The sequence below is a fragment of the Diospyros lotus genome, chromosome 9 (assembly GCF_014633365.1).
Source record: "Diospyros lotus cultivar Yz01 chromosome 9, ASM1463336v1, whole genome shotgun sequence".
NCBI classification, from domain to species: domain Eukaryota; kingdom Viridiplantae; phylum Streptophyta; class Magnoliopsida; order Ericales; family Ebenaceae; genus Diospyros; species Diospyros lotus.
This window is the reverse complement of record NC_068346.1, coordinates 26,294,891-26,310,318: the sequence shown is the minus strand read 5'-3', so window position 1 is coordinate 26,310,318 and position 15,428 is coordinate 26,294,891. Positions and strand designations below refer to the sequence as shown.

General features: G+C 37.5%; 1 protein-coding gene across 23 annotated transcripts in view; it reads right to left on the bottom strand.

The window, feature by feature from the left end:
• The window catches only part of LOC127809175 (probable inactive DNA (cytosine-5)-methyltransferase DRM3), an 85,836-nt gene that overhangs the window by 30,667 nt on the left and 39,741 nt on the right, over nt 1–15,428 (bottom strand). For 22 of the 23 annotated variants that reach the window (XM_052347907.1, XM_052347906.1, XM_052347925.1 and 19 more), the window contains 2 exons: nt 1,077–1,176; nt 451–554 (listed from right to left, as the gene is read on the bottom strand). In XM_052347907.1, the coding sequence (XP_052203867.1) occupies nt 451–554; nt 1,077–1,176 (204 nt within the window). Of the gene's footprint in view, nt 1–450; nt 555–1,076; nt 1,177–1,266; nt 1,331–15,428 lie in introns of all 23 variants that reach the window. The other variant, XM_052347930.1, reaches the window with a different exon arrangement.

Below are 15,428 nucleotides of genomic sequence, written 5' to 3'. Positions count from 1 at the left end.
TATCAATCGCCATGCTAAATTTATTAGATCACAGGGGAGCTACGATAAACCTGCTTGAACTCATCATACAGCATAAGAAAAATCTGTCCATCTAAGAATGTTTCTGATTTTAATATCCTCTCATCCACAAAATGCACATAAATTGTCACATCTGCAGTCTTCTCACATATAAGATGGTAACATCACACATTTTCCAAAGAAAACCATTGAGAAAAAAAATGCAGTAAAGCACAAACACAAGTTGGTGGTCAACCATTCTACCTGGAGTTCTAATTGAAAAATATGACACACCATAGACATCACCATAGACATCAACGCCCCCCCCCCCCAACACACACACACAAAAGGAAAAGTCCAAGAATGTAAAAAAAGATTGTAATGTAATGGGTCAATGAGGCATGAATAGGATATAGGTAAAGAAATGCAATAAAAGTAGAATTGTCAAAAGACCTCATTCCTTTCTTCGTCAGCATGTCGTGTATCAGGGCCTTGGTCTTTGGCTATCTGAGCAGCAAAGATAAAATCCACCAGTTCACTGATTGGAGCATCTTCACCTGACATACAGCATCAGGATGCAAAATACGGGGAAAAGAGTCCTCAATAACACATCTCCATACATGACAAAGAATGAATTTAGGACTTCTAAAAGCAAAACTGCATTCACCACACTAGACCTTCATGAGAAATAAAGGACAAGCAGAAGACTGCTGAAAACTTTATTCCAAAATCATGGCATACTCTTCAAGTAGAATGAAAACATAGGTAGGTGATTTTGTGAACTCTGTGCAAGAAAACATGAGCTTTTAATGTATACAAAGTTTGATTGTTGGAAAATTGAACGCATGATGTTGGAATGGGCTAGAGGACATTTTTCATTGAGAGAAGGTCTCCATACACTCGTGTAAGTTCAGTAAGACCAAGGCAATGTCAAGACAGCATGTGAATTATAAATATTTTCCGAAGTTTATTTGGTCAAATAGAAGAGCAAAAATTAATATAAACCCATAGGATAAAAGAAAGCTTCAGTAAACCACCAAAAACAAAAAAAGTTGTAATATGCAGAAACTTCCACATACCAAGCTTATCAATAGCAAAGTTGATTTCTTCCAGAGAGAAATTCATCCTTATCAAGGATGTTCTACTATTATCAATAACTTCACTGAGTACTTCAGGATCCTGCAGTGGATTGAGGAAAGGATGAACCATGGACTAGCTATACAATTCGAGAAACTTAATAAAGACAACTAAAATGAGAGTTGTAATCACCTAATAAGAAAGGCAATCTACTGCCAATGCATGATACAAGGGCAGCCACAATCTGATCTCACATCTATCATAAAGTTGTGACCAAATAAAAAAGCTATATTTCAGCCAACATTTAATGCAATAGAAGAAATGATGCACAATATCATTTATTTTCATATTCAAAAAGCTTACACCTACTCTGAATTTTTATGCCATTCCTATATTCTGAAAGTTTCCTTCTCTAGGTGGGAAAATTTTGTCATTATTGAAAAAATTTCTTGCAAGTATAGTATCGACATACTTTTGCAGAAAGGATGTGAACTCATTATAGATCATATCAGTAACAAAACAATGAGACAAGCATCCAAACATATTAATTCCTAAGAAATCTTAGAAAACACTACATGAAGAACTTCTTAGTAAAAGAATTGATATCAGCAGTTGATGCAACAATATTTAAACACCTCATCATTATACTTCTTTTAGTATCCAGATTGGGGAGATGGCCATGGATAGAGATGGTTGGTGGTCTAGAGTTCATGTAGCCAACCACAAGTGGGATTAAGGCTTGTGATTATTATTTGGATTACATGTCTTTCCATAAAAAAATACTTCATTGACATCATAAGCACCAACTTCAAGACTTGGTTGAAATGCAGAGGAACTACCTTATTTCTATTTCAGATACTAGATTGGTCGTCAGAGGTTACAATATAATGTCCCCAAATAGTCAAAAGTAGAGAAAATAAGATGGACAAGAACAAGTGAAAAAGGTGGTTAGAGAGAGAAGCTCTCAAGCAAGGTGAGTCACTCGACTTGGTGACCTTCACGTTGTTGCCTCCTTGAATCTGTGAGTTCTTCTATTCGTTGTTCGGGAGTTTTTCTGCCCGTGGGAAAGGTTTATCGGGTGTGGCTTAGTGTGATTATTCTATAAGGATTCATCCATTCTCTAGGTCTTGCTATTCCAAATTCAAAATTTGAATTTTGGAAGTTTCCTGCTTCAAGGAAAATTTATATTTTTCTATAAAGGTTTTTGATTTTGTAATCAGTCGGAGGCTAGGACATTGATTCAAGGTGTTTTGGGTATTTTCAGTGGGGCTTCAACTATCAGTTGTGGGTCTCCAATTGTGGGTCCTCCGATTGGAGATGGGTTGCCTATGTACGGTTAAGCATTTAACCTACATGGTTAAGAAGAAGCAGAAAGCAACTATAAATGAAGGCCCCACTAAAGCTGTTGTTACAAAGGCATCCCTCCAAGCCTCGATTTCGGAAAATGCAGACCCTCCGAATGTCTCGCAGACACTGGGTGAAAGAGACACGTCGGTGGAAGGTTCCTCTAAGAGCACCAATAAGGTGAACGGTGAACCCAAAAAAGCTAATGTTCCAGCCCCATGGATTCGCCTGTTCAAAGATAATAGATCCCAGAATAAGGGACTAGATCTCCAAACTCTAGTGAATCTTCTGGATGAGCTTGAAATTAGCAATCAGGATATGGACGTTGTTGAAGAAGCCTAGGGATTTTGCTTAGTGGGTTATTTCACTGACAGATTTTCAGGTAAGTTGGCTCTTCTGAAATTATGTGAATCTTGGAATATTAAATACAAATATCTTGCTCATTCAAGTGGATGGTTGATATTTAAATTTGAGAATGAATAGGATAGAAATATAGTTTTGTCAAGAGGTCCCTATTTTTGTTTATGGGAGACCATTGATGCTGAAGATTATGTCTTCTTGCTTTGAATTTGATGATAAAGATGCCAGTCTATTGCCAGTATGGGTGACACTCCTTGGTCTTCCTCTTGATTGCTGGAATTCGACTATTCTAAGCAAAATTGGTTCCAAAATTAGTAAGCCCTTGACCACAGACCAACTCACGGCATCAAAGGAAAGAGTGTCCTATGCTAGAATTATGGTTGAGATTGATGCATCACAGAAGCTAGTGAGGTCAGTTCGAATGAAGTTTCCATCTGGGAAAATTAGAGAACAACCAGTTGTCTATGAGTATGAACCTAAGTATTGTTCAGTGTGCAAGGTTATTGGGCATTCCTTGGCAGGATGTAAGGCATCTATAGAAGCCTCGTCTATGAAGGAGAAAGAAGGTCAAGGGGAAGCCCCACCAAGCCAGCCCAGCAGTGGCCACAAAGATGTACAAGAAGTTGGTCCACCAAGTCAACCTAGTGATCTTCATGAAGATGGCCAGGATGTCGGCCCATCAGGCCAGGGCAATGAGGCCCATAAAGAAGACCAGGATGTTGTCCCAACAAACCAGTCTAATAAAGGCCAGGAAGGAATTCAAGGTGCTGGCACATCTAACCCACCTAAAAAAGTCCACACGGAGATTATCCAAGAAGCTGTTGGTAGTGAGGCCCAATCCCTCATTCAACAAGCTGAGGCGGATTCCGGAGACCAAGGTGCTTAGGAAGAGGGCCCATTCCAGGTTTTTAACAGGAAGAAAAAGAAGGTTCTTAATCTAACAGATACTAATCTGGAATGTCTTGATGAGGGTGCTGACAACAAAATTATGAACAAGATTGAAGGCAAAGGGAGTAAGGGCAAAGGAATCTTTACAAAGAAGTTGATTTCAAAACCAAAGAAAGATATTAGGAAGGGCTCTACCCTCCATATATCATAATGATAGTAGCTAGTTGGAACATTAGGGGTTTTACAAAGCCCCTAAAACATAATAAGGTCATGAACCTCATTAAGAAGCCGTCCATAAATGTTATGGGTCTCTTGGAAACAAAAATCAATCATGATAAGCTTCAATGGATTTTGAGCAGGAAATTTAAAGGTTGGGCCGAGGCGAAAAATTTTAATTTGTATGTTGTGGGTAGAATCCTAATTTTATGGAATCCAGATAAAATTTCTATTGAGCTGATTGATGTCAACCCCCAAGCCATTCATTGCAAGGCTACCTGCAAGGTGACCCAATCTTTAGTTCACATTAGTTTCATTTATGAGTTCCATTCTATTGTGAGTAGAAGGCCCTTTGGAACAATATTATTGATGTGGGTTTGCACTGTCATGATCCGTGGCTATTGTTAGGAGACTTCAACAATGTGCTAAGAAATGGGGAGAGAATAAATGGATCTGAAATTTCCCCATATGAAATCAGGGACTTCATTGAATGTTGTCATTCTGTGGGGCTGTCAGATATTCAGTCCATTGGTTGCTTCTTCACGTGGATGAACAATAAGGTTTGGAGTAAGATAGATAAGAGCTTTGGTGAATAATTCGTGGCAGCTTGCGGGCCTTCATGCCCACGCCAATTTCTTGCCCCCTGGTTGTCTATCTGACCACTCTACCTTAATTGTATCATTATTTGGTGAAGTCCTATCCAAAAGAAAGCCCTTCCGGTTCCATAATATGTGGGTGGTTCATCCTGAGTTCCAAGGGATTGTGCGAATTGGAGGATGAGAATTAGAGGCTCTAAGAAGTTCACTTTATGCAAAAAATTACACAGTCTAAAGGGGCATCTTACGGAGTTAATTAGGAGACACTTCTCAAACATCTCTGAAAAGGCCAAAACAGCAGCTCTTATCCTTGATCTGGCCTATAAGGAGTTACATGATCAGCCAAGGAATGTTGACTTGCAATCCAAAGTCACTGAGCTAAGGAGGAAAGCTAGGAATCCAACTGAGGCAGAAAGCACTTCTTCACCCTGAAGGCTAAATGCTCCTACCTCCTTAATAGTGACAAATGCACAAAAAATTTTCATGCGATGATCAAAAGGAATGCTAAAAGGAACTTCATTCCAGCAGTCTTCAAGGCAAATGGGTTCCCCACATCCTCCATGCAGCAGGTTGAAGAGGAATTTATCAATTATTACCAAGAGTTGTTGGGTACAAAAGGCATTTGTGAGCAGATTGATGCTTCTGTGTTTGATGTTGCGCCGAAAGTCTCTAATGATCAAGCTCAGAACCTTACCAAGTTTATTTCTAGACAAGAAATTAAAGATGCCCTATTTAGCATAGGGGAGGACAAGTCCCCAGGCCTAGATGGATACTCATCCTGCTTTTTCAAGAATGTCTGGCATATTGTGGGAGATCATTTTTGCGAAGCGATTGAAGAATTTTTCAGCTCCTGCTCTCTTTTGAAACAGGTGAATCATACTGTTGTTGCCTTAATCCCTAAATCCTCTCATGCATCTATGGTGCAGGATTATAGACCAATTGCGTGTTGCAATGTTACATATAAAGTTATCTCCAAAATCTTGGCTGCTCGTTTGGTTCCCATCCTAGACTCTTTGGTTGATCAAGCTCAATCAGCATTCATTCAAGGTAGAAGCATTATTCATTTAGCTCAAGAATTACTGAGGAAGTACAATCGTAAGAGAGTTTCTCCTCGTTGGATCGCTAAGGTGGATATCAGGAAGGCTTTTGATTCTATTAGCTGGCAGTTTATTAAGGATGTTCTTAATGGTCTCAGCTTCCCCATTACTTATATCAACTAGGTGATGGAGTGCGTCACTACTACTTCCTTTTCTCTTTTAATCAATGCCAGCTTATGTGGGTTCTTTAAAGGGAGGAAAGGTTTAAGGCAAGGGGATCCCTTGTCCCTGTCCCTATTTGTTTTGTATCTGGAATACTTTTCCAGATCGCTGAAGATTGAGACTGACAGCTCTGATTTTAATTTTCATCCTCGCTGTGGCAGCCTTCATATTACTCACCTTGCTTTTACAGATGATCTTATGTTGTAGGCTAGAGGGGACATTCCATCAGTTAAAATCTGCTTAGACTGCCTCTCTAATTTTGGAGCCAAATCTAGGCTTTATGTTAATGATTTCAAGTCTAATATGTATTATGCCGGTATTGATGATCATGACATTGAGGCCATCCAGAATTTATCCAGGTTCTTGAAGGGTCAAATGCCATTTCGGTATCTCGACATTCCGATTGCAGCTGCCAAGCTCAAAGTTAATTACTACGTGCCTCTTATATACATAATTGCTAGTCATATTAAAGCTTGGAAGTGTGTATCTCTATCCTATGCAAGTTGATCAAAGCTGATCAAGAGTATTCTCCAGGGGGAGGAGTGCTTTTGGCTCACTGTCTTGCCTAGTCCAACTGCTGTCATAGACAAGACTACTCAGTTATGTAGGTAGTTCCTCTGGAATTCCACTGACTCCCTTGTTTCTTGGAAAGATGTCTGCCTTCCGAAAAAAGGAGGCTTGGGCTTTAAAGATCTAAGATGATGAAACTTGGCTCTACTGGCCAAGGTTTTATGGAACTTCCATAGCAAAAAACACTTTCTAGGTCAGATGGGTAAACCATGTTTACCTTGGGTATTCTACAATTTGGGAGAGATCATGCAAAAAGGATGACTCTCCTCTAATGAAAAAAATATTTGCAATCAAAGATTCTTTGTACTGCTCGGAGGGGTCAGTGGCAGTAGCTATTCAGTTATTTGAGAGCTAGAATCAAGGAGGCACCATTAAAATGTCATCTGTTTATAATCACTTTCGTCCAAAGGGTTCCAGTAAAATTTTGGCTGGGGATGTCTAGTATTCAGTAGTGCCCCCTAAACAGGCGTTTATCTTAGGGCTCAGTAATAATGAAGGACAACCTTGGCCAGCAGAGCTATCCAAATAGCTTACGAAGGACAACCTGCATTTTCTGGACATTGTGAGAGGTAACGGGCTTTGTGGTTCATGTGATGAATCCCACCAGCATCTATTTTTCCAATGTTCAGTGAGTTTGGGGATTTGGGGGTAGATTAAAGCTTGGATTGGCACCCGTCGATCTATGTCATCCATTTCCAGCGCTTTAAAATGGATCAAAAAAGAGAGTCAAGGATCTTCTTGGCAACCTAAGGCCAAGAGAATAGTTCTAGTTAGCACAGTCTACTACTTATGGACAACCCACAATCGGCACATTTTTTAAGGCCAAAGACCATCTGTGGACAACATCATTTGTAGGGTTAAAACACAAGTATACAGGATTATTTTTTCTTTGTATCCTTATGTTTTATCTCATTTTGAATCCCTTGTTATGGGTCATTAGACTTGGTCCTTTCATTTGTTTCTCTTACGTATGCCCAGTGTATTTGTATAGTCCATTTTGATCAATGCATATAGTTATTATTGATCCAAAAAAAAAAAAAAGATGGACAATGAAAATGACCACACCAGCATTTTAACTATTCCCAATAACAATAGCTATAAATTGACCATAATTCCCTTATAAATAAATAGTCTCTACAGCCCTCATGCTTAACCAAATTTCAACCTCCACAATGACCACAATTGACTTAATAGTCCATCTGAGAAGAATTTTCTTAAAAAATTCCATAGTTGTTAAAGGCGCTCCCCTAGGCGCAAGGCGCCAGTTCAGCGCCTCGCCTGGGCCAAGGCGAGGCGATTTCAGTGAGGTGCGCGCCTTGCATAGTGAGGCGCCGAGGCGAGAGGCGCGCCACATGAAACCTAGGTAAATGTCCAACATGTATACATTACAACATATTTATATTTCTTTAGTTTAAGTAAATGTCCATATTTTCTTTTATTTATATTTTACCTTCCATTTACTTTAATACATAAATGTAAATAAGAAAGTACAGCCCATTTGGATTCAAAAAAAATATCTAAAAGATCAAAATCCATAAGAATAAAAAAATAAAATTTTGATTTTAGTACAAACTCAGGATTTAGCGATTTTACCACCCCCAAAATACATACCTACTATTTCTTGAAAAATTCATTAAAAATCATTTTAACAACAATGAATATTAGCTATCAAAATATTAGGAGATAGTTTTCCAAAATGAAAACATTTTCTTATGTCTCCTTATAATGCGTTAATCTTCCAGACTAAGAAAAATAGCATTTTTCAAAATGAAAACATTTTCTTGATTGAAGGGGATGATGAAGATATTGACCTTGATGTTGATGATCTCCTTGATGATGATTGATTAAAACTTCTTTATTGATTGTGGACTTGTAGTGTTTATATATTTGTTTAGAACTTTGCATGATGATTGGTACTTGTTTGAATTTGAGACTTTAAGTTTGAACTTTGATAATGTTTCTAGTTTAGAATTTGCATGATGAATGAATCAACTTTGATGATATTAGTTTAGAATTTAAAAATAATGAATCATTAATGATATGCATGTGTTATTTTTGATAATTTGATAGTTTTTTATGATTTTACAAAATTTTGAGTTTTTTTTCTAAAAGGTGTGCCTTGCTTTGCAAAGCCTCCCCTCGCCTCGCAAAGGCGCACCTCGCCTCGTGTGCCTCGTGCCTCAGGCTCTAGGACCCTTTGTGCCTCGCGCTTTTCAGAACTATGCAAAATTCTTAATTTATCAAATTCCCAGACAAAATGAACATATTACTTAGGTTAAAACATGCTAAAAGTTTGTGCCCAAGATCATTCTTTGAGGCCGTCAAGTTAATCCTCAAAATTGGCTTCTCACCTTGACTGCAAAAGTTCCATATTTAGAAAAAATTTCTAATTTTGCAGTTGTAAAGAGAGAGAACTTCTATGTATTTTTCTTATTATTGCAAAGACACATTACACTATTATATATACATTCTATATCCTAGGATTGTGCTTAAGATGTTCTACTTTCTATATTTACAGAGTTTACTTTCCTACACATTCTATTCTTACAACATTGAATCCTCTAGTTGTCAAAGTTTCTATATATATAGTTTCAATAGATAACACTCCCCCTCAAGCTAGAGCATAGATATTAATCATGCCCAACTTGTTACATAGATAGTCAATTCTAGAACCATTCAATGTCTTTGTGAATATATTACCTAGTTGTTCGCCTGTTTTGACATGACTAGTTGATATGAGGTTTTGTTGGATTTTTCCTTGGATGAAATGACAATCAACTTAAATGTGTTTGGTTCTCTTGTGAAAAATTGGATTTGATGCAATATGAAGAGCAACTTGATTATCACACCATAACGTCATAGGTAGAGGACTGTCCAATCTAATTTCGCTCATCAGGTGATAGATCTACAAAAGTTCACATGTTGACTGTGCCATTGCTCGATATTCAGATTCTGCACTAGATCAAGATACCACATTCTGCTTTTTACTCTTTCATGATGTCTTCCTTTTGATAACATTTTGATGATGAAAAACTTTTTCTTTAGAATTTGAAAATGAACTATATTTTATCTTTAGAAATTGAAAATGAAAAATACAAACTGCCAAAGGATAAATATGTTTTCAATGTTTGCAAAATTTGTTGTATTTATTTTGAAATCAATTTTTTTATATTTATTTTGAAATCAAATGTGTTAAAGAGTGCCAAAATATTTTTCAAATCATGAACACTATCTTTAAAGGCAAAATTGTCGACCATGTTAGTAAAATTGTCGACCGTTTTGTGCCTTTATTATGGGCTGATGAAATCAAGCCTAAAACTGTCGACTGTTTTTCTAAAAGAGTCGACCATTTTTGGCATTTCAACAAAAACAATCAACTATTCTCTTGAACTGTTGACAGGGCAAATTTCAAGTCTCAGCTATTTTTGCGTGAGTTCAAAATGAGTTGACTGTGTTGAAGAGAATGTGACGTTCAGATAGCATTTTATTATGTTTTACTTATGTTTCATTCTGTTTTATGTATATATATACAGCTTATGTAATGTATTCGGTAGATTGATTTTATAAAAAATAAACTTGAGCACGTAAGTTTTCTCTCTCTATCCTCGATCTCTAAGACTCTATGCCCTAGGGTTTCCCTCTTACATGGTATCAGAGCCAATAGCCTGCTAAACTTATGTGCTCAAGTTTATAGAGTTTCATTCCTACTAAACTTATGTGCTCAAGTTTTCTCTCTCTACTGATTTTACAGAGTTTCATTCCTTTGAAGCTCAATTCGAAGAATTATATTTTTTGGAAGGCTCAAATCTTAGCCACAGTACGAGCCTTCGACCTCATTTCGTTCTTGAACAAATCTTCTCCTTCTCCAAAATACATAATTGACTCCACGAGTGATAATTCAACGATGAATTCTGAGGTGAATCCAGAATATATGAGCTGGCTTCGATCTGATCAGTTGCTTCTAGGATGGCTCTTCTCAACAATTACTGAAGAAGTGTTGGCACAAGTGATTCAATGCGAATCATCTGCCGAGGTATGGCTCTATCTTGAAAAATTATATGCTAGACAAACAATTGCCAAGTCCTTTCAATTAAAACAGCAGCTGAGGTCTGTTAAAAAGGAGAATTTGTCAATTAATGACTATGGCTTGAAGATTAAGACTATAAGTCATTCTCTAGCAGCTATAGGAGAGCCGTTAAGTGATGATGAATAGCTTCTTGCTATTCTAAACGGTTTAGATCGAGATTATGATATTGTGGTGAGCTTGATAACATATCAGATGGACGATATAGATCTGGAGAAGGTTCAATATTTGTTGCTTATGCATGAACAAAGATTGGCTGCTAAGAATGTGCCTCAATCGTCTCTACAATTTGAGTCGATGTAGTCTAATATGAATGTTAATGTGGCTTCACATCAAAGTAATGGAAATTTTGGATATAGTCGAGGCGGATATACGCAACGAGGAGGAGGTTGAGGGTTTAGAGGAGGTAGAGGTCGAGGGAGGTATTCAAACAGAAAATTCTATTGTCAGTTGTGTGGCAAACCAGGGCATTATGTGGATAAGTGCTATTACCGGTTTGACCGCAATTTTACTCAAGTGAACAATCAGACTACTGGTAGACCTACTAGAAATTTTAATACTGGAAATCAATTTGATTCAGGTGCTTACATGGCAACCTTTAGTGATTCTAATGGACCTACACTAATGAGAATAGATCAATAACAGGCTCACAGTTTCATGGTTCTCCAAAATAGTTTATTCCTCCACAATCCTCTCAATTTATTTCTCCTCAATCCTCTCTTTCTGATCCAGCCTGGTTTGTGGACTCAAGAGCCACAAATCACATTACTTCGAGCCTGAATAATCTGTCACTTCACTCACCTTATCGTGGTGGGGACAAAGTCACTATAGGCAATGGTAAGCAGTTGCCGATTACTCATGTTGGTTCAAGCGTGTTAAATACTACTTCAAATTCATTTCTTTGTATACCTAATGTTCTTCATGTTCCTAGTATACATAAAAATCTCCTTAGTGTTTCTCAACTCACTAGAGATCATAATGTGGTGGCTGAATTTCATTCTAATGTCTGTTTTATCACGGACAAAGAATCCGGGGCAGTTCTTCTTGTAAAGATGATTAAAGAGTTGAGAGAAACAACGAAAGAAGAAAAGAGAATCTAAAATAATGCCTCGTCCAACTGTTATTCAAAACAGAAATGATAAGCCTATTTATATGATAGGCTTAGACTTCTAATAACATTTTAAACATAACAAACTAAGCTTACAAACAGAAAGCTAACTGATACAAACTAAAGAACAGAATACAACTTAATTCCTTCAACACTTCTACGGGGACATCTTAAGGATGGGCTATATCGGCTAGTTCCAGCACCTTGTTTCGCTGCAACCAGCACTCCTGTTCACTCCCTAGAGCCACTTTCAGTTCCTTCAGTTGTTACTTCATCTAATTCATGCAATACTACCAGAGCATGTAAAGGACTGTATTCATTTGTTCATGAACTATCAAAAGATGTTTGTGTAGCTCAAAACACTAGTAATTGCCAAGATTGGCACAATAAATTGGGTCACCCTTCTTTGAATGTACTACAAAAAGTATTGAATAAAATTGGAATTTCTTGTTCATCTTCTAACTTGTCTTTTTGTGATTCTTGCAAAATAGGTAAATTGCATCAACTTCCTTTTGCTTCTCATGAGATTATTGTTGTTCGTCCCTTACAGCTTGTGTATTCTGATCTCTAGGGACCAACACCTATGTTGTCTATGGAAGGTTTTCGATATTACATCATTTTTGTTGATGCGTATACTAGATACACTTGGTTATATCCTTTAAAATTCAAATCAAATGTCTTGTCAGTGTTTAGTACCTTTCATAAACTGGCAGAAAATCAATTTCAAAGTTCAAACCAAGCTTCAAGCTTTGCAAACTAACAATGGGGGGAATATTGTGCCTCTCTACCCTATCTACATAACAATGGTATTCAGCCTAGGTTTACATACCCTCACACTCATCAACAAAATGGGATTGTTGAAAGAAAGCATAGGCATATAGCTAAAATTGGGTTGACACTATTAGCTCACGCTAAAATGCCTCTAAAGTTTTGGGTAGAAGCTTTTCTTACTGTTGTTCATGTGATCAATCTACTACCTTCTACCTCTGTTCAATCTTAGGTTCCTTTTGAATTGTTATATCAAAAACCTCCTAACTATCATCTGCTCAAGCCCTTTGGATGTGCGTGTTTTCCCTTGCTCCGACCTTATAGCAAACATAAATTTGAGTTTCACTCAACCAAATGTATCTTTATTGGATATAGTTCCACTCAAGCTGGTTACAAATGTCTACATCCATCTGGTCGCATCTACACTACTCAGCATGTTCAGTTTAATGAACAGGACTTTCCTTATTCGACTATCTTCTCTTCATCTCATGAGACTGCTGAATTGTCTACAAATTCCAAGTTTAACAGTCCTACTACAAAGTTTCTTCATCCTATTGTTTCTCCTCCTATTGTTTCTTCGTCTTCTTTTGATTAGTGCCCCGTAGTTGCTCCTTCTCCACATCCAGTCCTAAATACATCAGACAATTCTAGTCCTATTGCCATCACACCATCTTCTTTGCCTTTTGCACCTCCTGCTCTACCTGTCTCAAAGATTCACAAACATAAAACTCCTCCATCCCCATCAGTACACCCTGTGCTTACTCGGTTTAAGTCCAGACAACTTGTTCATAACTCTCCTCATGCTTTAGTGAGCTCACTTGAGCCAACATTTGTTAGTGAGGCTCTTTTAGACTCACGATGGGTTCAAGCCATGGAAGAAGAATACAATGCTTTACAAAAGAATCACCCTTGGGAGTTGGTTCCCTACACTGCTGATATGAATCTTGTTGGAAGCAAATGGATTTTCTGGGTAAAATTTAAGCCTGATGGGTCTGTTTTAAAGTATAAAGCTCAGCTAGTGGCCAAAGGTTTTCTTCAAAATCCAGGTATAGACTATGTTGAAACATTTAGTCTAGTGGTTAAGGCACCCACAATTCGGGTTTTATTTTCTCTAGCTGTGTCTTTTAGCTGGGAAATTCAACAAGTGGATGTAAACAATGCATTTTTGAATGGTGATTTAGCTAAAACAGTGTACATGGCTCAACCGGAAGGGTTTGTGAATGTTTCAAAACCCACTCATGTTTGTCGTTTGATAAAGTCTTTATATGGATTGAAACAAGCTCCTTGAGCTTGGTATAATAAGCTAAAAGAAGCCTTAATTAGCTGGGGTTTTGTTCGATCAGTTGCAGATGCTTCTTTGTTCATAAAGCGAACAACTGATTATGTGTTGTTTGTGCTTGTATATGTAGACGATATACTTCTTACTAGCTCTAGTTCTGCTGCTCTTAAGGCTTGTATTCATGATCTCAATTGTCAATTTGCTTTAAAAACTCTAGGAGCTGTCAACTATTTCCTAGGGTTTAAAGCTACAAGAATACTCAAACCAAATATGTTGTGGATTTGTTAAAGAAGGCTGGTATGGAGGACTGTAAGCCGTGGGACACACCTATGAATGCTGGACTTTCATTAATGGATGAAGGAGAAGATCTTCTTAATCCAGCTCTCTATCGAACTATTATAAGCTCTCTACAATACTTGACATATACAAGACCTGATATTTCCTTTGTTGTTAACAAGTTGAGTCAGTTTTCTTCCAAACCTAAAAGTCAACACTAGTTACCTTGCAAGAGGTTGTTTCGATATATAAAGGGGACAGCTGGTCTTGGTTTGTTTTTCTCATCCACACCTGGAAATTTGAGTCTAACAATTTTTACTGATGCTGATCACGCTGGGTGCAAGGTCACTCGAAGGAGTACTAGTGGGTTTTGTGTGTATCTTGGTCAAAACCTTATTGTTTAGGGCTCCAAAAAACAATCATTGGTTGCACGTTCTGTAGGAGAAGTTGAGTATAGATCTGTTGCTTGGGAGTGATGGAACTTCGATGGCTTAAATCTTTCTTTGTGGAGTTGGGCTATCCAATGTTACCACTCCAGTTCTCTGGTGTGATAATTTAGCAGCCAAAAGCATGGCTGAGAATCCTATTTTTCACTCAAAAACGAAGCATGTTGGTGTTGATGTGCATTTTGTTAGGGAAAATGTTGAAAAGGGTGAAGTAGAAATTCGATATGTCCCTACATCTGAATAGGTAGTTGATATCCTAACCAAGAGTTTGCCTAGAGACAGATTTCAGATGTTATGCAGCAAATTCAGGCTTGCTTGGTCCCCTATCAGTATGGGCGAACAAAGGTGTACAACAATGATAGCATTTCACAGAAATCTTTATCTTAAAGAGCCGCTGGAGGAGCGTGATTTGAAGGGGAGTGTTGAAGAGAATGTGACGTTCAGATAGCATTTTATTATGTTTTACTTTTGTTTTGTTCTGTTTTATGTTACTATTGTGTTAGTTTGTATTTGAGGCGAGAGCTCTTTCTTTCGGTTATAAAGCTGTATATATATACAGCTTATGTAATGTATTCAGTAGATTGATTTTATAGAAAATAAACTTTAGCACATAAGTTTTCTCTCTCTATCCTCAATCTCTGAACACTCTATGCCCTAAGGTTTCTCTCTTACATATAATGTTAACTTTTGGTCAAAATAGTCGACCGTTTTTCTAAAGAAGTCGATCGCTTGCCAAAGCCATGAGTATGTTTCAGGTTTCTCGAAGAAAACTGTCAATCAGTCTGGTAAACTATCGACCATTTCTTCACTAAAAGTTTTAAATGGCTAGTTTTGCAAGCATTAAAAGCTCCCAACAGCTCTTGCAACAACTAGTAAATTCAATACTCGGGAGAATCTTATAAATATCAGCTCAAGGATGCACTAGAGAGGTTGATCAAGTGATAAGATCAAACAAGTGTTTTTATTCCTGTCAATAGTCCCTATACTTTCAATTTTTCACTCCACCAAGTGAACATGTGAACTTAAGTGGATCCATCGGCTAATGAGTGAAATTAGATTGAGCAATTCTCTACCTATAAAGCTATGGTGTGATAATCAAGTTGCTCTTTATATTGCATCAAATCCGGTTTTCCATTAGAGAACCAAACACATTGAAGTTG